Raw genomic sequence first — 21,648 nt, forward strand, 5'->3', positions numbered from 1 at the left:
AGTTAATGTGTATTTATAGAAGTCAAGAAATGAGCATACTCACACATGCTGTTTTCCCGGAAAAAACTTTCCTTTTTCATTATGCACGCACACACACGTGCGCACACACATGGATTTATAAAAGAGCAAGCAGTGCAAAACATGCACGTTGTTAATTTCTGTACAATATTTATGTTGGTTAAAATCCCACAGACGGAACAGCTAGTGTAGGGTTTCCTTAGGTACTTGACAGTTAAATATTTTGGAAAAACATGCATTCAGTGATCCTAAAGAGAAAACTACCTGACTCCTTTCTTGTCCCAGTGTTTTAGGTGTGTTCATGAGTCCTGTTTTTGCATGGAAGAGATGAAATCTAAGAACTGAGAGAACAGCCAGCGGCGTTAAATATTATTTTTAAGTGAAGTGACATTTTCCGTAGAAAAACAGGAATAGCACTGTTTTTCTTTCTTTGCTGTGAAATGGGGGTAAAATCACTGCATTAAGTGATGGGTTTAAGACTGCCTGCCTGTTTTGTTCTGCCTTTCCCCAACCCCAGACAGCTCCAAGGGTGCAGCGGCCCCTCACCCTGCAACAAGCACAGCGAGGGGCAGAACCAGCCCCTACCCATGCATGTGGGTATCAACAGGACAAGTGATGAAAGATTCCAGCAGCTGGAATCAGTGTCTGGAGGAGAGGATCTGTAATATCTGTGGGAAGTAAGAAATGTGTTCTGCGCGGATCGTTCTCACTTTCAAGGCTGTTTGAGCACATCATCTTGAACCTACCACAAGTCTTGTTTTGAAAATTCAGCACCTCTGTGGCACAGCACCTCGCGGTGGTTTGAGCTGTGTCAGAGGCCTGATGCACTGATCACACCTGGACAGGATTCTCGGGTAAGCTTGAGGTCACACTCAGAGTTTAAAAAAAATACCTCTCTTCGAGCAGTAGATGGGGGAGAAACAGGGTTTGGACTTGTAGCCTCGTGAACAATAGCTGTGCCTCTTAAGTTAATGCTGAGCAACATAATCTGCTTACTGCAACAAGGACTGTTCTGTTGATGCCCTCACCTCACACCCAAAGAACCCCTTGCAGTCCGTATTTTTGGCAGCAGTGTGGGGATTTGGGGTTATGCTGTGCTAGGGGTTATGCTCGCTCTGCAGGCGTGGTGGCACCCAGCCTGGCTGTGGTGTCCCACCCAGCAGAGCAGCACGGGGCGGCTCTGCAGGACGGCTGCCCCCGTGCTGCTCTGGCCTGTTTTGCTTGGACTTGTCGGCCTGGGCCGATGGCAGCTTGAGCATCTCCGCAGCGCGCTGTGGAAACAGCCTCAGCTGCTGCATGCGCGGCCCAGTTCCTCCCTGTTACCACGCGCCTCCTGTTTTCTTTCTCCAGACAGAGCCCTGTGTAAATGCTCCTTCACAGGGACCGTTGTTGTCTGCTGCTGTTCTGAGGCAGCATTTCCAAGACAGTCATTTCCTGCCCGTTTTACAGCAAATCCACCCGCTGGGGAAGGGACATGGAGTGGTGCTGGGGAGCTGTGTAGGGACACCAGCCTTCAAGATGATCATTAAAGGTGCCGTAAAAGTTCATCAGCATGATCAGTCCCGTTCTCCTTTACCTACTGTTTGTCAGAGGGAAGACCTCTGGTCTACACAGCATGTTTCCTCTGGATAGAGAGCAGAGCAGGACTGGGGCTCCCCATCACCCCTGCAGCACAACAGGGAGGCCTTCCAAAAAACATCCTGGGGGCGTTCTTAGTGGCTGAATCCACACAGCAGGTCTGTGAGGGATGAGGTTGGGGGGGAACAGCTTTGCTGTCTGAGGAACAGCTGTGTATTTTCATGGGCAGCACAGGGACTTTTCATCATCACTTGCATGAGGTGCCTGGGCACGACTTCTGTATGTGACTTGTGCTGCCTCCTTGCCCTTGTGCTTCATGGATTGGAGCCTGGGTAATTTGCACTGGTTCTACAAAGGTGGGGAAGATTTATGCTGTCACACAAAGAGTTGGCACCTTTCATCTGATGCAGAGCCTGCTGTGTTACCAAAAAATCCTCCTGTGAGAGGAGGGGCTTTCATGGTGGCTGTTGTTCAAGGCTGTGCTTCCTCGTGTCGTGACACCTACCACGGGAACTCGGACTGGCACGGCGTGTTGCACAGCTGTGCATATGCAGAGGTAGTTTTGGGCAGAGGCTGCTTTTCAGAGCTCTGGCGTGCCAGCAGGGAAAGCACTGCAAAGCGGTGTGGTGAGCTTACGGCGAGTGAATCGCGTAGGGAGGGATGGGGAATACGAGAAGTGAGCTGTCTGGGAGCGATAGAACCCTTGATTAATACTGTATGCTTAGCATCCAAGAGCACTGCCACATCCTGTCTCCTAGCTTCAGCTAGATAAAGGCATTAGCTTCTAATTTGATTTTTTGCTTCTAAACTCCTAGTTCTGGTGTGTGCTGTTTGCTGACAATAGCCCTTTGTTAGGCAGAAGGAACGCTGCTGCATGTTAGCCAGAAAAGCTGTGAATCCACTTTTCATTTACCACCATCGTTCCTCCCAGCCTGGCTTTACCAGCATCTGAAAAATTACTTTTCCTCTTTCTGAATGCATAATTGGTTATTTATACACAAACCGTAGAGCATTTACTTGGTATACCTGACCTAGAAAAAAGATTAGTCAAGAACTATCCTACCAGATGTGAGTGTCAGTCAACATATGATCTCCATATAATTTATAAGGTATTAAATTACAAAATAATGAATCTTTTCAGTTAGCATTTTGGCACATGATGATAGTATTACATTTTATGTGAGAATATCGACCGCAGCTCTTGCCCCATAAAACTGCAAACAGAAATCTGTAAGCATTGGCACTAGTTTCACTTAGAAAAAGACAACCATTATGCTCAGATTACAGTCAAGCTATGTATGTACAGCCTGGAGGTTGTCCAGTCACACACAGTTCTTTCCCCCCTCTCTTTTAACATTTCCTTAAGAAGGCTAGACAGTGGTTTCTAGGGTAGATGTTTTTTTCCCCTGGCTTTTGCTAGAGGAAGGTCTGTGGAGCACAGAGCAGGTCTTCCAGGATCCTTGCAGACGAGATGTTTGCTGTCAGCTCCGCGGTGCTGGGTCTGGTTCTGTCTTGCTAAGCCTGGAATGACCAGGTGGGAACAGTTTTGTCCCACAAAGCTCCTAACCCCTGTGTGACGTGGGGATGCTGGCTTTCTGCTCCTTGTTTGCGAGTGGGAAGCAGCAGCTTTAAAGTTAAGGTTTACAAGCTGACAGTTAAAGGTTGCCCATTGCGAGCAAGCTAGCCTGTAAACAAGTTTCTAGTCTTTGTAAAGCTGAAGAAAGAAGGCTTTTTGCACTGTGTACAAGAGCATGTACTCATGTGCCATGTATTTTTCTTACCAACAGGCTGAAATGAATCTTCAGTACTGTAACCTTGGCTTTTTAGTGTATTCTGTGGTTTTCTGTCTCTCCCCCATCCCTGTGAATAGAGCACTCATCTCACCCAGTGCCAATTTCAAGTACCCATCAGTGGCGGGGCAGCGGGGCTGGGTGCCCCATCCCTCTCGCCCAGCTTGGGATGTCTCCCAGCCCTCAGAAGGCAGTGCTGTGCATGGGGAACCCTGCCCCTCGCCTCGCTCTGCGTTTCCATCTGAAGTTATGGGAACAGCTTCTCTGAAATGTATACATCTCATGGCAAGTGTTGAAACGGGCTCATCAGCCAAAGGAAATACAAAACTTTAAAAGTTTAAAATAGTTCAGGCCTGTATGGGAAGGTGAGGGGCATGGCATGGACTTTCACTTAGTGCATGGTTAAATGACTGTGCCGAATTACAGGGCCATGCTGGTGGATTTAGCGAGGAACATTGGGAGGAGGCAGATGAGAGAGCAAACCTAGTTAAAATCAGATGTTGGGGTCTTGTGTTTTCAGTGTAAGAGGACAAGCAGAGGTGTTCAGCAAATACTGATGCTTCTAAAAATGCAGCTCACTGCTTCTAGTTGAGGTAAACTTTTCCCAGCTGCTGACAAATTTGTTGTAATTAATTTATTGTAGCTGTGCCATTGTCCTGCCACACCTGTTTTATTCCACCAATGGGTTTGAATATCTCTGCTTGTTTTCACCTTTCTTTTCTGCTCTAAAGTGATGTCTAAGTTTGCTCAGGAAAAAGCTCCTAAGCCAGTCTTGTGTGCAAGCTTCTAGTGAACATGACCATAACTCAAAGCTGAGGTGGAATAGTTTGGGTGCTGTAGTACTCTGCACATAATGAGTTAATCATATACTTTTCTGCAGTAAGAGCCAACAGCTGGGGCAGTAGATAAATGGCAGCCATTTAGGGGTTAAATAGTGACCTCGAGGGCTTGTTTTAGGCTTGGTAAGCTAGTTTGGGAAGACTTTTCTTTTTTAATTCAAAGTGAATGTATTAATAAATATTCCCTTTAAAGCATAACATTTTTTTTTTTGCAGCTGAATTTTCACACTTCAGAAAAACTGATTGCTTTAAGAAGTAATCACACTTGTGTAGCTCAGTATCTCATGAGACTTGATCTGAGGGAAGTAAGATAAATGGCTGAGTGGAAAACATCTGTTCAATTAATATTTTGTCTTTTTTGGCCATATAGCCCTAGAAGTAGTGTTACGCTATACTGTGGAAAATGTAGGTTACTGATCTAACAAGTAATAACTTTATACTTTTTCAAGTTTACTTGGTTTCCTCATTTGTCTTACACTTGAGAATGAATTGGCCTATTAAGGTCAGTATAGCTTGAAATGTGAAACAACAACTGGAGAAATGAACCATGTAGTAAAATGCAACAACAGATGGTTAACTTTCCACATATTTATATAATCTATATCTATAAAAGGAAATGCAGGCTATGTAATAAATTAATTGCAAAACAAGAAAACATTGCTGCAACTAGGAAGAGTGTGACTAACTTGTTTTTACTTACTCTTCTTTTGGAGTTATTTTGAGACCTTGTTTAATTAGTTGATTGTGTAGCCAAAAAAAAAAAAACACAAACCAGCAAGCAATCACAAGATCTTCTGTTAATTGGATGCACTGACACCAATTTTCTGTATCCAAACATGCTTTTTTGTTAGGTCAGTACTCCAAGGTTCTTCAGCCCTTCAGCTGCATGCAATTTCCATATAAGAGACTTGGCCTGGCAAGAACTCTGGGGTTTCAGGCCCTTTCCTTCAGCTGACTTTATGGGCTAAGTCCCATAATCTCCTGGGATGTAAAAACCCAGGTGCAACAGAGCAGTAATGTGCTCTTTAATTCTCCCTAGAGATGTCATTTAAAATAAATTACAAGACATGTTAATCTTACAAAAATGAAACTTATTTCAAAACCACATCATTATTACTTTTTTATATCAAGTAACTGATCTGCCTACTTTCAAAACAATTATTTACATTCCAAACCTTTTCATACAATAAACTTAATATGCCTGTACCTAGTAAAGCCAGGATCTATATACTCTTGTGGTGAAATAAGGAAAAGCCAAAAGCTTTTATTATGCCTTTTTAAGCAAACATACATATTGTGTGAAGTTACTGAGTTAACATATGATGATGCGTTTCCAGAAGGCATGAAATATTGACAGATCTCTAAGAAAAAATAAAATGTATATTTCCCAACTGGTCCTATGTTAACCACTGGGGGGAAAAAATACCAAATGTTGGCATATTAGGTTAAGGAATCTGTTCTGTTCCTTTCTTAGCTGGTGCATTTGTCAGCCATCCATGCCCTCCAAAGAGGTCCACCAGGATTTTTATGTAATGCTTGCCTGTCACATCTGGTGGGGCAATCCCAGTATAACAATTTGTCTACCTGTGTAGTTATCCCCAAGTAACTTTTCTTCATTAATGCCATGCAGGAACCCATATGCTCTGAAAGAACTAGTTCACACATGGCGTTAATCAAAAAGTAATGGGGGATAACTGCATGTGTAAACATGGCACTAGAAATGTGATTCAGATGTTGGATCTCCCCCATTTGTAATAGCTTGGTCACTTATTTCATCCTGTGGTGCTGGTAGTGCAGTCTTTGTTAGAGGGGTCTCAGTCTTGAAAAGAGAATCCATTTTTATCTGGGTCTTTATGTTGAAAGATTTCTGGAAAGATTCTGATGTGAAGTAATAGATGAATGGGTCAAAGCAGCAGTTCATTGTTGCAATGCACAATGTGATTGGGTACATTGTCCTCGCAAACCTCTCCAAGGAGCAGTTTGCTATTGCTTGGGACCGCACAAGGGCATACAAGAAGAGTATGGAATTGTAAGGCACAAAGCACACGACGAAAATGGCCACATGCACAATGATCATTTTCAATACTTTCTCTTTGTTTGTCCCGATCTGAGACAAGGTGGCAGGTTTCCGGAGAGTCCTGAGAACTAAAGAAGAGCACGTAAGGTTGAGTAGCAAAGGAATTATGAATCCTACCACTTCAATAAATATAGTGATCTTAGACAAATAGGTTTTCCAGATACGTTTGGAAAAACCTTCAAAACAGGTGGTGCTGGAGTTGGAGATGTTGGTTGTGGAAAACAATGAAGCTGAAATTCCACCACTGAGGACCAATATCCAAACACCAGCACAGACTATGGCTGAATTTCTTCTGGTCCTTATGGTACGAGATCGGAATGGATAGACGATAGCGAGGAAACGGTCAACACTAATGCAAGTGAGAAACAGCATGCTACCGTAGATGTTGGTGAGAAATGCTGTACCAGAAATCTTGCACAGGCTATCTCCAAAAGGCCAATGCCTGTTGAAATTGTAAAAGATCTTAAAAGGCAAAGTGAACACAAACAGCAAGTCTGAAACTGCCAGGTTTGTCATGAAAATGGCCGTTTCGCTTCGCATTTTCATCCGACAGCAGAAAACAAAGAGGGAGGCACAGTTGGTAATTAAACCAAGGATGAAGACCACACTGTACACAGCTCCATACAAGTTGTACTTGAAGGAATCATCTGTCAAACAGGTATGATTGTTGCTGTGGTTTCCCATGCCAAGTTTGTGATGTGCTTCCAAAGAACTTCAAAGTCTACTTCAGTGCCATCCATAAAACAAGGCAGGGATCTCTTTTCTTCCTGAAGAAATGCATTCCAGGAAGGTTGCTCGACACCCTGCTACCATGTCTTCATTGCAACTCCTTTCATCCTAAAGAAGAGAGAAATAAAGCTGTCAGTTTTGCAAACTCCTGTCATATAAAGTGCCTGTGAAAGTGCGCATACTCTTTTTCCTCTCCACGTGAATGGGTGTGCAAACAAGACCAGTAATTAATTTACCAAGTACCCTTCTAAAGTTCCACCATCACTGGGATTTTTTCAAAGTTGAACACAGCAATTAAGATGTGGCTTTTCCCTTCCTTCCCCCTTTGCTCTCTTGTCCTCTGATTGGAAGGAGAGTGGTAGCTAATTCCAACTTTCCACCTGGAAAGGTTTTTCTTTAAAATTTGTGATGGAATTGGCCCAGTGTGCTTGGGAAGAAATTGAATCACAAACCCATGATGCTGCCCAGGTATAGAATCAGATAATGGTCTGAAATGTTCACCTAAACTTGTGACGAGCTGAATGAGCTGAAAGTTTTAAAGCCTGTTTTGAAATGTGCAGGAATGAAACTTCTATGAATTTACAACTTTTTTTAATGAAAAAGCAGTAAAACCTTACATTGACAGATTGCTATTTTGTCTTTTTTCTACTTGAAAATGGGAACATACTTACATCTCATAGTGAAAAATATTTCATAAATGTCTTTCAAAAATACTTTCCAAATTTATGCTTGTCACTTGGAAAAACATTGGGGTTTTTACCGTTTTCATAGAAATAAAGCGTATAGTTTACTGAAGGATGGCTTTCAGATGTAAAATTATCTGCAAAATCAACTCTAAGTTGCACTGACAGTTTTATTTCTCCTTTGTCAAGTTTCAGAACTTGAAATTTGTGAAAATTCATGAACTATGCTCTTGTAAAACTTTGTCCAATTCAGTAAGCTTTAGAGAAGCATAGGCTTGAAGTAAACAGTGGTGTTTGTTTGAAATAAGTGTTTAATGAACAATAAGTGCTTTATGAACTGTCCTGATGTTCTCATATCAGCCTGTGAGCAGAAGCAAAGGGAAAGTCTCTCCAACTGAGCTAGAAGGTGGGCATGGCAGTGGTACGTCTTGGAGCTGTGCAGCGAAGTTGGGTAACTAGGACAGAGAACTTTGCCTCGTTAAACAAAGAAAACCAAATACAAAACAAAGTTTGTAATCCTTTTGTAGTCTGTAATCTAAGGAACATCTTAGTAACTACAACTGCAGAGTAATTTAGAGATGAAACCACTGTGAAGAGTAGGATCCCTTCCAGGAAGTGATTGTCTGACATGGTTACAACAGCAAACACGAAATTGAATGTGTTTGTGTTAAAGGTTGAAATGGCAACATGTAAACAAACAAACTGGGGGAGAAAGCATGGAATCAAGACAATTTAAGATGCAAACTGATAAAAAATCAAATGTTTTCCTACTGGAAAAAAAACTCATGCTGACAATTATTCTTATGTGCTGCCAGTGAGAGAGGTGGTAAAATGTCAAGTGCTGAGGAAGATGCAGCAGCCACGACTTTGCTTGGTGTAAGGTACCAGTTCTGCTCACCTCTGGGAGCACCCAGGCAGCAGCAGGCTCCGTGTGTGTGCCCCTGAAGCCAGTGCTGTCACCCAGATGCTTCTCTGCCTGTTGTAGATCAGCTGGGTTTGAAGCAGAACAGGAAGGGAGGATCCCCCAGATCTCGCTTGTCAGATGACTTTTGATTAACATTAATTTTTTTGACATTCAAAAAGATGTTTTGATACTACTATGTGTATCCTGTCAGGGAGGTTTCTTGCCCTCTGCAGGCTGGGATGTGTCAGGTCTAGGGCAGCAAAGAGGTGCTTTGAGCTGGTTTGCTGTCCTGGCTAGATCTGCTGTGCGCGCATCAACTACCACAGACGACTTTGGCACAAGCTCTTAACCCAACTTAGAAAATTCTTCCCTCGTTTTACTTGTGTTTTGCACTGCATGTTTCTGATAACGATATCCTGCATTAGCAAATATTCAAATCAGAAGTAGATGTCCCCTTATCTGATTGCTGTTGATGGTGTGGCAATGGCAAATGAGATCAAAGCCCAGGTTCGGGCTGTCTCTAGAGCAGCCGTGGGCAGATGCTTCCTTATGTGTTGTAGAGGGCTGGGGGTGGACAGTGTAGGAACGGGCTGTGTGGGGGAGCAAAATGTTCCTTAGGCCTCTTTGGGCTTTTTTGCTCATCTCAGTGCTTTTCCCATTATATTCATGGGAGGTAGATGGAAACCCCACTTTCCGATCTGTGCACGTAGCTCGGGGTTTCGGTTATTCCTCAAAGCAAGGCCTGACACAGCAGGTTTAAAAGACTTTGAAATTCCTACCTTTACTACTGACTGCTTTACTACTGGTCTTTGCCAGCAGTCTGACCCAGGTGCTTGTTACAGAGGAGGAAAGGTGCTTGATTACTGGATTCTTTTCCTGTTCTGTATCAGACAATTGCAGGGGCCAACACCAGTTTTTCTGGTGTATAAGTCTGAGAACTGCCTGCCAGCAATTGTCTAGCTAAGTTACAGTCTTGAAAATATAAGCCTGTGCTGTTTACTTACCTAACAGGGAGGTGTTTAAACAGGCTGACAAGCTGCTTTCAAACTGAGCCATGTGCTTTAAATTCTGCAGCATCAGTCTACAGATTTGGTTTGCTGGATCTAAGACTCGCTTTCCTTCCTTTCACTGAGGATTAAAGCAGCAGGATGCTCTTCATGTATATCACGTTCACTGCTGTTTCTTTGCTGGGAAAGAAACAACAACTTAGCAATGCTTTTTTAAAATGCTAGTTCTCTCTCATCTTGTGAGATACAGGCTTTATAGGACTAAAAACCGACAGATCAAAAGGTGGGAATACTGTTTCTGGGGTGTTTTCAGTAGGTTTTGTCCTGAAATCTCTCTAGGTTATGGCAGCACTTGTTGCGTTTTGACAGACTCAGACCCTGACCTTGTAAATAAGTATTTTCCCTGGGCCCAGCACGTGCTTTAAGCCTTGGCTCAACAAGAACTCCTTTCATTAAGGGGTTTTCAATTCCCTGTTACCCAGGAGGTACAACAACTGCATGATGTGCAACTTGCACCCACCGGTGAGCCCAGTGTGTGAGGGTTTTACTCCTGCAAACTATCTTGTCTTCAATATTTTGGTGTTTATCTCCTTCATTCTACTTTAATTATGCAGAAGGCTCTGAAAAGCTTTTGTTGTTGTTGGGGCTTTTATTTTTTTGCTTGTTTTTTTGTTTTGAAGACTTTTGTTTAGGTAATTCTGAATAAAGCTGTAGGACTTGGATTCTTCCAGGCAGTTATAAGCACTATAGAGTAAGGTGAGATGTACTGTAACCATTCAAATATAGATTTTATAGACAAACATCTATTTTCTAGCTGTAAAAATGAACGTTTTTGATAATTCTGTGGCACTGCTAGTGGGCAATCATAAAACCCAAACGATCATGTGTAAAGGCTTACAGATATTCATTTGAAAACCACACAATGTGAAATCAAAGACAGCAAAGCAACAATGGAGATGCAGCAATGCAGCCTCACACTGAGCCCAAACGGCTTTGCTACTCCCGCAGTATGTGTAACCACAGCAGGGTTTCAGCTCACCAAGCGTCTCTTCTCAGTGAAAGCTTTGCTAGGTATTTTTGGTTGCAAGAACAACTCTGACGACGTTAACCGGAAGCAATTTTACAAACAAATTTCCAATTTGGGGGGAATCTGGCTGCTGGCTTTTCCCTCCCTGAGGCTGACGGGGCAGTTGCTGTCACACACGCTGGCTCCGTTCTCCCGGTGACCCGTGGCGGGGACTCACGGCAAGCTCGGGGACAGCTGGCACTGACGGACCTGCTGCTGCGGGGAAGGGGTGCTTGCAGCGCCAACCGCTTTCTTAATGGGACACCAGGTCTGGGTTTGGCTGTTAAACCGACGGCTTTGAGCCCTCCATCTTCCCAAGCGCCTCTTGCAGTCTTAGGGTAACCTGTGCCTGCGTTTCCTCCCGGCAGGGTGGGAGCAGGAGGAGTTATGCGACAGGAAGCGAAGCAGCTGCCTGGAAACAAAGCACCCCTGACCGTCCCTTGGAAAGTACGAGTGCTTTAATCCCTTTCATTTACTAATCCGAAGTGATGTAGCTGAGAACAGTAGGAAAGAAGCAGGCCGAAGTGTGACTTTGAAGTCCAGCGAAGGTTTCTGTAGCTTCAAAGGGCCATTCTTCCCAGTGTTTTATCAGAGGGAATGCCTAGGCTGTGCTGGGCAGGAGGGGATGGTTTCTGGCGATTAGCATAAAAGGCAGCAGAAAGGCTCTTATTCATGACTTTGACACTTATTGTGGCAGGGTCTTCAATGCCAGCGGTACCTCGATTCCCCAGTATTTGCCACCGGCGCAATGACATCTCTCACACCTGCCGGGAAGGTGAACTCACAAGTTATGCTTGGTCGTTTCAGTCCATCAGGTTTCAGCGGTGGCTTTCCCAGTCTTGGGCAGAGGAAGAACAAACTGGCGTGACTGTGCCAGCCCCTCCTGTCCTCCTGCCACCGCCGCAGTGGCTCTGGCTCTCCGGGAGCCTCGACACCCCCTGAGTTCGGCAGCCCCCTTCTCTTGCCTGGAAGCCAGGACGCGAGGTGTAGCAGGGCCCCGGTTTCGTTCCTCTCAAAGATGGAGCTGGGAAGAGGAAACCTGAGCCTATCGGACCCAATCCTAATGGTGCCCTTTTTTTTTTGTTGTTAATTGGTCAGCACTGCCGTTGTCTCCTAACTGTCCTTTGAGACCCACAAAGCATTTCCTGCTCATGGTGACTTCTCTGTGCTGTATCTGTTTTGTATTGAGCTAATTAAAATGTTTCCTTCTGAAGAGAATAGTGAACTGACTTACCCCATATTCAGACACTGATCCTCAGGGCATGACTCTCTTTTTGTTTTCACTGAGAATGTCTCTCTCCATTTACATCACCCCCCTTAACCCTTGCAGTGCTTTGGCCTGAACATCCACGACTGCCTTCGGAAGGCCTGGCCCACAGCCCAGAAACTGGAAATCACCCCAAACTTCCCAGCAAAGTCTGCGTTATCTTATTCCTGTAAGGGGGACGCTTTTGCTTGCAAAGGAACCTCACTCTGATGATGGAGGACTCTAGGAATGCTGCCCTTCTCACTCTCGGGTTTCTTTCTAAAGGGAGATTGCTTTATAATGGTATTGCTAGATTCAGTAGAGAACGTGGTAACAAGGTTTAGATGCAAAGAAAAAAATGATTAATTGATGAAAAGCACCATTGCTCTGTTTGGCCCAGTTCTTGAAGATTTACAGGTTGTTTTCGCTCAGGAGTAGAAACTGGTGATGGAGGTAGCTGTGCCTTTGATGTAGCCCTGTTTATTTACAAAGCATGTTTAAGAAAAAAAAAATAAGAGAGTCCTGTTTCCCTGAACCGCTTGGGAATCCAACAACAGAACTTGGTTTATTTGCTTACGCTTCTAAAACTCTTTCCAGTCAGCGTTCTGCCCAAAAAGCTTCCTTTCTTTGCCTTCTCTGACACAATTTCCAGTGGTTCCTTGGTGATTGCTTGGCTTTTGGGCTCCTTGTTGCCTTTACCCGGCTCCTCGCGAGGCGCCTGCAGCTGCATGAAGCCCTCCTTTCACCTGAGCATCACTCCCGCGGTCTTGCCCAGGGCCGTGGCTCCAGGCTGGTTCTTTTTCAGTCCCTTTGCTGAAGCAGGAGAGCTGAACTTTCACCTCTGTTTATCCAAAAATTATAGGCTTTTTTTTTTCTTTGCATATATTAGCATCAACAAGCTTCCATCCAGCTGCCAGCACCGCAGCACAGATGCCTATTTCAGCTTTTGCAAGCTAAACCTCAGTACAGGGGAGGACAGCTGGTTTCCTTGTGGGTCCACATCCATGGAAATTAGCAGGACAGAAGACAACCTGTATTTTGCTCCAGCGCTCAGGACCTTGAAGGATCTGTGCCCCGCATTCATTTACTGTCTGGAGTAGATAAAATAGGGCTTTGTTCTCTCTAAATGCTTTATTCTGGGTGCAAAGGGGAAGGTCCGAGTGCTCCCTTCTGACAGGAGTGTGGACTGGGTGGACGCAGACAGCTGTAGTCTCATCTGGCCTTGGGAGCACTGGAGCTGTGCCGTCCCACACCGTAACACCCTCACCACCCCTCTGGGGAAAACATCAGGGCCTTGAAAAATGTTCACTGATGTATAATGGGAGCACGTGTGGGGAAGCACAGCATGCAGCTACACTATTTTTCTGTAAGAGCTTACAGGGTAACGCATTGCAGCAGGGTGTTAAAATAAACATAAGACAACTCCACAATGCAAAAACATCAAATCTCAGCCAGTGAGGGCAGTTCCTGAAGTTGCTTAGAAATCTTTTTTAGGGGAGTGACATTTTGGCATGATACAAGGCACGCTGCTTTCACTGGGGGATATAATTTCTCTTTCCCATGTAAAAGGAAACGCTTTCTGGGGCAAAGGATGGTACGTTATCTGTGGGTTCAAAAATGAAAATAGGAATAATATTAGATAAAAGAAGAGCTTCATTTGTGGCTATCTATTTACGGGCATATAATAGGGACTTAAAATATTGTGACAGTGACATACAGAGAAAGCAATCTGCCACGTTGTTAGCATGCGCCTTTGTCTCAGGACTTAGGGACCAGTGAATGCACCTCATTTTCACTTGCTAAGGTAAAGAGACTGTGTTTTCTACAAAACCAAGCCAAACTGTTACAAATGGTTCAGAAAACGTTCCTTGCAGCTAGGGTCAGCTCAGGCTACTTTGGCTCCGATGCCGTGTGCATCTTTATCCCCTCTTGTGGGACTGAGCTCAGAAGATGGTGCATCAGAGGAAACCTTGCAGAGCCACTGTCTGTTCTCGGGAATAAAGAGCTCCTCTTTTCAAGGAGAGAATTTGCCTTTTGTGAAAGGCAGCGAGCTCTCCTTCCCCGAGACTAAATCAGGTCCTTATTTATGGAGGAGGTGCAGCGTGTGAAGGAGCAGAGTCTCCGCACGCACACTTGACCTGGAAAGACCTACTGGGCAATGGACAGGAGCTCCAGCAGCCACCCTCACCCAGGCAGCCCCATGGATGGGGTGGCTCACCAGCATCTCATTTGTGACTATGGGCCATCAGACAGCGGCTACCACATCATCCATGTACACCTGGGCAGCAACAGCCAGACACCAGTAAACAGAGGCCCTGACACCACGGCTTTAGGCAGAGTTTGCTGCAGCCTGCCCGGATGCATCACAAACATCAGCATAGGCAGACGTGGCCCTGGGGAGACTGAGCAGACTCTAGTTCATTGACTCAGCAAATCTTACACGATTAATAAAATATCAATAGCAGTTTGAGGTTATCGTACATGTAGGCATCTCTTGACAAGCATTTACCACTCCTCCTGATGCTCCAGAAGGCAGGGCAGGCCACCACCGCCTGGGTGAGCATGGGGCAGAGGAGCTCTGGCACCCGTCTGCAGGGCACCCGGGCAGCAGCCAGCAGGGCCTTGAGCTCTGTCTGCTGCAAGTGGCCGTGTCCCGAGTGCTAAAGCAGTGCCACAGGAACAGAGTCCTTGGCTGGGACTTCCCAATGGCTCCGCCACGTACCACGCTCCTCAAGGAGCAATCTCCTCTCGCTCTGTTCCAGTGCCAAGCACACAAGTTACCTACCTTCCTATCCTGCTCCCTTTCCCCAGGATCTGGCTGAAGGTTTGGGTAAAATTGCCTTAATTCCTCCTCTTGTGCTCCAGCCATGAGGTCACAGGCTGGAGGAGGGCAACCATCTTACAGCTGGGGGTGCGTCCTCTCTCCGGTGCGGGCTGCAGGGCTCAGGCGCAGCTAACGTTACCGCTGCTGTCTCTCAGAAAACTGGAAGGTGCAGTTTTTCACATTTTCTGTCTCATTGCAATACTCTGCAATGAAAGCGAGCGGGTAATCACGTTCAGGCATTGGTTCCGTTTGTCTCTCTGTGTACAAGCTCAGCTCCTCACTCCAGATTTTTATCAACTGACCTAGCCCCAGCCAAGCAGGAGTCTCATTTTTAGTCTCAGAGGATTAAAGTGAAATGCACGCTCAGCTTCCCCCACCCTTCCTCCCTCCCATGTTATTCAGGACCTTCTTTCAAAATGAATAGGCTTTGAACCCCCTGAAGTAGCAAGGTTAGTTTCCTGCCTGTTTTATTTTGGCTTTCAGAATGCTAGTAAGGGAAAGAAGATGAAAAAGTGCTACGAGGGGGGAATATCCTTATCACCGACCCGTGAACTTTGCACTTCCCATCATCTTGGTTTTACTATTCTGTTCGTGTAGGGGAGCAGTGCTAAATCACACAATTGTCTCCTCTCAAAGAAAGATTAAGGACGATCATTTGAAAAAAAAAAAAACTTGCAAACTTTCTGCAGTGAATTTATACTGTATTAAGTCTTATTTCTTCCAAATGGCTGCATCTTCAAATTGTTTTCAGTATGTTGTTCATCGTTCATTTTACTTCTGACAACATTAGTTTTATCTGCTTAGAGCTCTATAGGATTTTTTTCCAGCGGAATTTTGCTACTGAGATTAAAAGGAGTGCATTCTGGCCATAAATGGAAATCAAAAAGATAAGCAAAATGCTACACTTTTGCAGTACAAAAAATGCAACGTTTCCTAATTTTAATATAGCCTATAGAAACCAGATCTCAGAGTACATGAAGCAGAAGGCATGTATCATTGTAAAATCATTAAGTTTATGCCACGTTTATTTATATAGAACCCTTTCTTAAGCTCATATTAAAGTGTTTTTGCAATTCTAACTTCAAGTACAAAAAAAAAAGCCCTCAGCCAGGCATATTTTTCACAAATCTGCAACAAACAACAGGGATGGAAAAGTCCTTAACGTGTCATCTGCAGCAACACAATGAGAATTATGATGTGAATTATGATGATTTCCACAGCAACAGTTGGGACAAGCAGCTTATCCAGTAACTACTTTCCAAAAAGTTGGAGAGATCATCTTTTTTCCCTCTAAACAGAAACATTCACCTCCTCCATCCAAATCACAGCACAGCTCAAGAGGAATGAGATCTGCCTGTACAGAAAAAACACTGCTAATCTCCATTGAAATGCACAACTCGAGCCCAGCCGGCTAGATTTATACCCCAGCTTTGTCTGAGCTGGCAGCTTTTAGAAAACGCTAAAATCATTTTTTTTTTTCAGAGTTGACACGAAATCTTGGAGGCTTTTCTGCTGCGTTAGCGAAGAAGCAGGCACTTACCGGGGCAGAGCGGCCGGGGCTGAGATCACGCCCGTGGCACCGAGCCGCTCGGCGGATTTCGGACCGATTCCCCCCTGACAGCCCCCATTTATCCTTTTCTTGTGCGTGGAGCCAACGCCGAGCTAGTCCCACGCGGAAGATCTGCGTGCTCTCGCTCCTAAAAGTTTGCCGTTCATCTTTAAAACGCAAAGCTCCCGGCAGCTCTCTCCGTTCCTTTGTTCGAGGAGGGAACAAAACTGCTGAAGGCTGCAGCCGTCGTGTCTTGGGAAACGGGACACAAGAATGGGCCCAATGTCTGTGCAGGGGCTGTGGGCAGGGGGAACCCTTGGGGGTCTCTGTAGGAAACGCTTTCCATTGGGCAGGGATGTATTATTGGAGCCAGAGCCCGCCCCGCGCCTGGCTCTGTGCTGGGTCCCTCTGGCTGGGCTGCTCTCCCTCGCTGAGCATCGCCCAGCTCCGGGTGAGGGTGAGCGGCTCAGGGGCAGCTGGCGATGGGAAGCACCGAGGCTGGGGTGACAGCAGCCGGACACAGCCTGCGAGAGTGCCCACGCCGGGCAAAAGCTCTACAAAACTCGGGTTTTCCTTCGCATGGCTGTCATTGTTTGTCCTTCCGATTGAAAAATAAAAGCGAGGAGGGGGTGGGAGACAGGGAGGCGTTGGGTAGCACCAGGGAGCTGCAAAGCAAAGCCTTCCATACAAACAAAGTAGCTTTCCAAATCTGTTTAGAAAGATTGTTTGTTTGCTTGCTTTTTGTTTGGGAAAACTTCTCGAAGGAGCTGCCTAGAGCTGCCTGGACTCTTTCTCCCCAGCAGTTTGCTCTGAAAGCCCTGGGTTCCTGCTGGAAAACCTGTGGGCTCTCAAAAAATGTAGGGGCATAACTCTAAACGCTGCCTTCTGCAGGGAAGCACGGCTGCTCTTCCCTGTGCAGCCTGTCCTGAGAGCTGCTGCTGCCTTTCGGCGAATCTGCCTTCCAGCAGAGCCCCTAGCTGCAAGCTGTGTTTTTATCTCTTACCTTTCATATCAGCCCTCCAGCTAGGACGGAGGATCTTCAGGCAGCGGGGAGGAGAAATGCAGCAGCCGGCTTATTTGTCTCAGCCTGTTTACGCTGTGCAGCAGCCAGTGCCCTTTTATTTCTTTTTCAGCCCTCTGCAGTTCCATAGGTTTGAAATCCTGAGTGTGCTTTCAAAGCCCAGCCTCCCACCTAATGTGTCTCGCTCGCATTGTGCTCGTCTGTCCTTTTCCTCCGCTCCTCTTGGCTGTTCCCACAGGCAGCCAAGGCCAGTAAACAACTCATTGTGAAGCTGGAACTAATGTTATTCCTTGGGCTGGTGGCTGATGCAGCGGTCTCTGTCTCGCTTCTGCAGCACGCCCAGCTGCCACCGGCTTTTATCCAGTCGATTCAAATAACTTCCTGAATATCTCATGTAACAGCCTCGCTCCAGCCTGCAAAACCTCATCCTCTGAGGGCTCGCAGTTTACATCGACTGTAAAACGCAAGTGTGGATTTAAATTGAAAACGCTGAAGGTGCAGATGTTTCCTATTCCTGCCGGTCAAAGGGCCATTTTTTGACTTTTTCAGCTGGCACGTAAAGATGAGAGACGATCTGGGTAAATTGTAAAGGGACGGCCATCGCCACACGTCACTAGTGCACAAGTGCAGGGGTGAATATAGGGGCTGGGGGGGGCTCAAGATGCGAAATCCACCGGTGTGAGCAGTCGGTGTGCGTGCCGTGGCTGGGCACGGAGCCAGCAGGATGCCCGTGGGCTGCCCCTCGCTGCAGCAGGCCGGCCCGCTGGCTTGCCATGCCGCAGCAGGTAAAGCCTTCGCAGTCAGGAATTACCAGCTTTCCCCCATCCTTCCTAAAACGTGTGACCAGCAGTCAGCTTTGGCCTTTTCTGGCTTGTGGGCATGCTCGTGCTTTCATGGCAAGGCTGATAGCTCGGGTATAATGCTGCAGCTTCCCAGCCCCTGGCACCATTCTTATGCGAGTGCGAGTGCTCTTGGTGGGGACTGATTAAACAGCGAGTCTGCATTTCAAATCCCTCTGTTTGGGGAAAGAAGCGAGGTTTGGATGGTTTGGGGCTGGGTGTGCTGCAGCAGTGATGCAGGGTAGGATGAGGATGAGCGCATTGAAACCCTTTGTGGATGGATGTCTCGTGGCTGAGCTTTCAGAGGTACGGGTCCCCGGGCAAACCCGTTAGGGAGGAGGCTTGCTGTAGTTCTGCTGAAGCTGGAAGAGGGCCAAATTACTCCTCGAAGAATAAATACAGGATAATTTTTTATTCCTTTATTTTTAAAAAACCTTCTGTGCTTCATACAGTATTTGGCCAGAACGTAGCAATTATGCCAACTTTGATGCTTTTGGATTTGAACCAAGCAGCTGTACCTAGCTGGCATGTTTGCTTTCTCTCTAGAAAAATTGGCTTAGTTAAACACTCCTGACAAAAATCTTCAGCTGTTGTGAACTTCAAGGGCTCTCAGGAACTCCTCCTTATAATGTTACCGCTAACTTAACAGGAGATTGGGGATGGTATTTTTGTCCTTTATGGAATTCGTCTTTCTAATCCATTGCAGTGATTACAACCTGCTCTCCATCCAGGGTTACCACTGAATTCAAAGCATCTCTGGTGAGCAGGGTATTCAGTCACCTTGCCCTTTTTTTTTTTTTTTTCTTTAAAAAGGGGCATCTTTTTTCTGCTAGCTATAACCAAAACTAGATGGTACATAGTAGAACCTCTAGGATGACCCATGATGCTACTCTTCAGCCCCTAGAGTTCATTTAAAAAAAAAATCTTTTCCCCTATGGAACATAAAAAAGTTTTTGGTATTAAAGAGAAATAAAATGTCCCCAGAGCAATATCTTCCTGGTCCCGTCCACGGGACATTTCGCAAAGCACTGCACACATGCTTTTGCCCTTCTTGCCACACCAGTGTAAACAGGCCAAATGCTGTGCTATCAATGTGCTCTGTATATTTTTTTAAACGAATAAAGTACAAACATTTCCAACAAAGTACCCTTAACGTAGGTTTATTTGCCAAACATGAAGAACGGAGGTGGCTGCCTCTCTTCTTGGTTACAGTTACAGGCAAGTGTTTTCTTTAAAATGGAAAAACAATGAGTAGACTTCGTGGCTCTTCATCTCCCCTCTCTGCACCACTCAGCTGCTGTCCCCACCCTGATCCCATGGTGTTCATCTTAGATTTGGGACAGGGCGAGATGTAGCAAGCTCTCCTTGTTAAAACATTGGCAGTACATCAATAATCTCTAGTTATTTTGGAAAACAAGGCAAACTGGACTGTTGTCTCATTGGAAACCATGGCTGCTGAGAAGGCATAACATGTTTAAGCAGAAGTTTTACCCCCTGTTTATAGTACTCTGATTTTCTGCTTGTGCACAGAAACCCTACTGGTGTTTTTCTTCTCTTGTGTTTCTGGTTGTGTGTTGTGTCAGTGGTCCGGGGCTGTAGGACTGGCATACAAAATTTCTGTTGATATGAGCCAGGCAGGAATACCTGAACTTAGGCAAAAATGTACCCAGAAGAGTAGCATACTGCATTTCTGGACGATTAACGGTTAATTCTTACGCTGTCAAACATTTTCAGTCAATTGATGCTTTATTGTGCTGAGACTCCTACTTCAGGGCACTTACAAGCTCTCAAAGGAGCCAAAGAGCAGAAACTAAATCAAAATTGCATTTTAAAGGCCACTAGAACGTATATGATATAGACATTAGCTTTTCCCCTTCCTCCTCTGTTCGTTGGCAAGGCTTATTTCCTTTCCTTGCTTTCATACGGCTGCAGACTTAATTTGTCATTTGGTAGCTAAATATTGCATGGCTTTAGTTCATCTGGGTACGGCAGCACATCCCAGATGATGGGAGGCATCGCGGAGCCCTCCCTGCTGTGCCCAACCTGCTGTTAAGCTGCAGTGGTCAAAATGGACCATCTAGGAGTGGCTTCCCAGCATCAGAGCAGCATGGGGACCATGCTAAGTGAAACAGGTAACCGCATATTGCCATAATATCTGCCCTTTGAGCTTTCAAAGCGATGTATTGAAAAATGCTGCCTGTGTGCAATGCATCCTTACGACGTCCTGTATCATTTCCTCAGCCTGCGAGGCTCACGGCTTCCTAAGGTCTCAGGCTTTTAAAGCAGCAGCCTTAGGACAGCAGCTCCTGTGGAATGAGGTTAATGCTGGGGTGACCCCAAAGGAAACATTTGGATGATTAAAAAAAAAAGGTTCAATTCCGTTTTTGAACAGAGAAATTCATTCAGATGTTCCCCAGGAAAATTAAGGAAAAAAATAGTAATACTGATATTTTCCTGGGAAAAAAAAACATGTCACTTTACAGAAACCAGTCTCTGCTGGAAAAGATTTTGAAGGAAAATTCCTGAGCAGATGTAGCAGAACCCATCAGGAGCTCACTAACGTTGCAGTGTTCACTAACGCTTAATGGTTTGTCAGTGTTTCCACTTGAAATACTTTTTGAAGAGTTTTATAAAAAGGCTATAAAATCATTTTGGAATCAAATGAAAATGCAGAGCCTCATCCTGTTTGTGTATTTGTTTTTAAATATGCATTTAGAAGGACATTTAAAAATCATTTTAAATGCTGCAGATAGGTGACCAAAAAAAAAAAAACAAGTGCCTGTTTGAATCAGTGTCCGTGCAATTTTAAGAAGCCTTCATTTGTAAACCCTGTTTTGTTAACTTGCCTGCACTTAGAGTTCCATTACTTTCCTCTCCAGCAGGGCTTTTTGCTAATAAGGACAGCGTATTTCTTTTCCAGCTGTTTATTGAAGTCAAAGCCCTTTGGGGCAGGGGGCAGGTGCTGCTGGTGCTAGCACAGCGACTGAACGCCCGGCAAGCCCCCGCTGCTGCCAGAGCTGGCAGGTTCCTGGTGAACCCAGCCTCCTCACACGCAGGTTTACTGCATCCAGTGAAGTGTTGGATTAACTGATTAATCCGTGATTTATTTCTCTCGCTTTTAGACCCATCAAATAGCAGCTATTTTCCTTCATGAGTCCTGAGGGCCCTGCCTTTATTAAGTGCAATTAACTTGAAGGGAAGGCATTAGAATATGAGCTGCTGAAATGTGTTTCACTGAGGAAAAAGTAGAACAGAAATCCATACTGTGTGCTTGGTCAAACAGAAACCTCCTGCGGCACCAAGTCCCTGAACCTGAATATCCCTTCAAACCAGGCTTTTTCTCCTAAACCTCTGCATTTCTTTGCCGCACAGCATCATCAATAAGCTAGGAGAGTGTCAGTCTTTTGGACGGTGTCCTCACCGTGCCTCGAGGCACGCCTCTCTTTGCTTTCCATGTTTCACAGTAACTTAACTGGGC

At 45.3% G+C, this 21,648-nt stretch overlaps 2 protein-coding genes across 18 annotated transcripts in view; one reads left to right on the forward strand and one right to left on the reverse strand.

Moving 5' to 3' along the window:
• Nucleotides 1-21,648, forward strand: part of CYSLTR1 (cysteinyl leukotriene receptor 1) — a 99,999-nt gene that overhangs the window by 17,120 nt on the left and 61,231 nt on the right. Inside the window, exons 3-4 of one of the 13 annotated variants that reach the window (XR_014571779.1) lie at nt 540-872; nt 1,468-5,003. The exons of 5 other annotated variants lie outside the window; for them this stretch is intronic. The gene's annotated coding sequence lies outside the window, so the exon portion shown is untranslated. 7 more of the 13 variants (XR_014571782.1, XR_014571783.1, XR_014571784.1 and 4 more) reach the window with 7 other exon arrangements.
• Nucleotides 4,799-19,656, reverse strand: LPAR4 (lysophosphatidic acid receptor 4). Of its 5 annotated transcripts, XM_083796670.1 has the most exons (4): nt 17,314-19,656; nt 14,723-14,964; nt 9,623-9,805; nt 4,799-7,139 (listed from the first exon to the last, which is right to left on the reverse strand). In XM_083796670.1, the coding sequence occupies exon 4, from the start codon at nt 6,984-6,986 to the stop codon at nt 5,940-5,942; it is 1,047 nt and encodes a 348-aa protein (XP_083652796.1). In that variant the 5' UTR covers nt 6,987-7,139; nt 9,623-9,805; nt 14,723-14,964; nt 17,314-19,656; the 3' UTR covers nt 4,799-5,939. The 5 variants fall into 5 exon arrangements, with proteins under 5 accessions (XP_083652796.1, XP_083652794.1, XP_083652795.1 ...); XM_083796668.1 differs by lacking the exon at nt 9,623-9,805 and having other exon boundaries at nt 17,314-19,655; XM_083796669.1 differs by lacking the exons at nt 9,623-9,805; nt 17,314-19,656 and adding an exon at nt 16,302-16,441.

The sequence above is a fragment of the Anser anser genome (assembly GCF_964211835.1).
Source record: "Anser anser genome assembly, chromosome: 13".
In the NCBI taxonomy this organism is placed as follows: Eukaryota; Metazoa; Chordata; class Aves; order Anseriformes; family Anatidae; genus Anser; species Anser anser.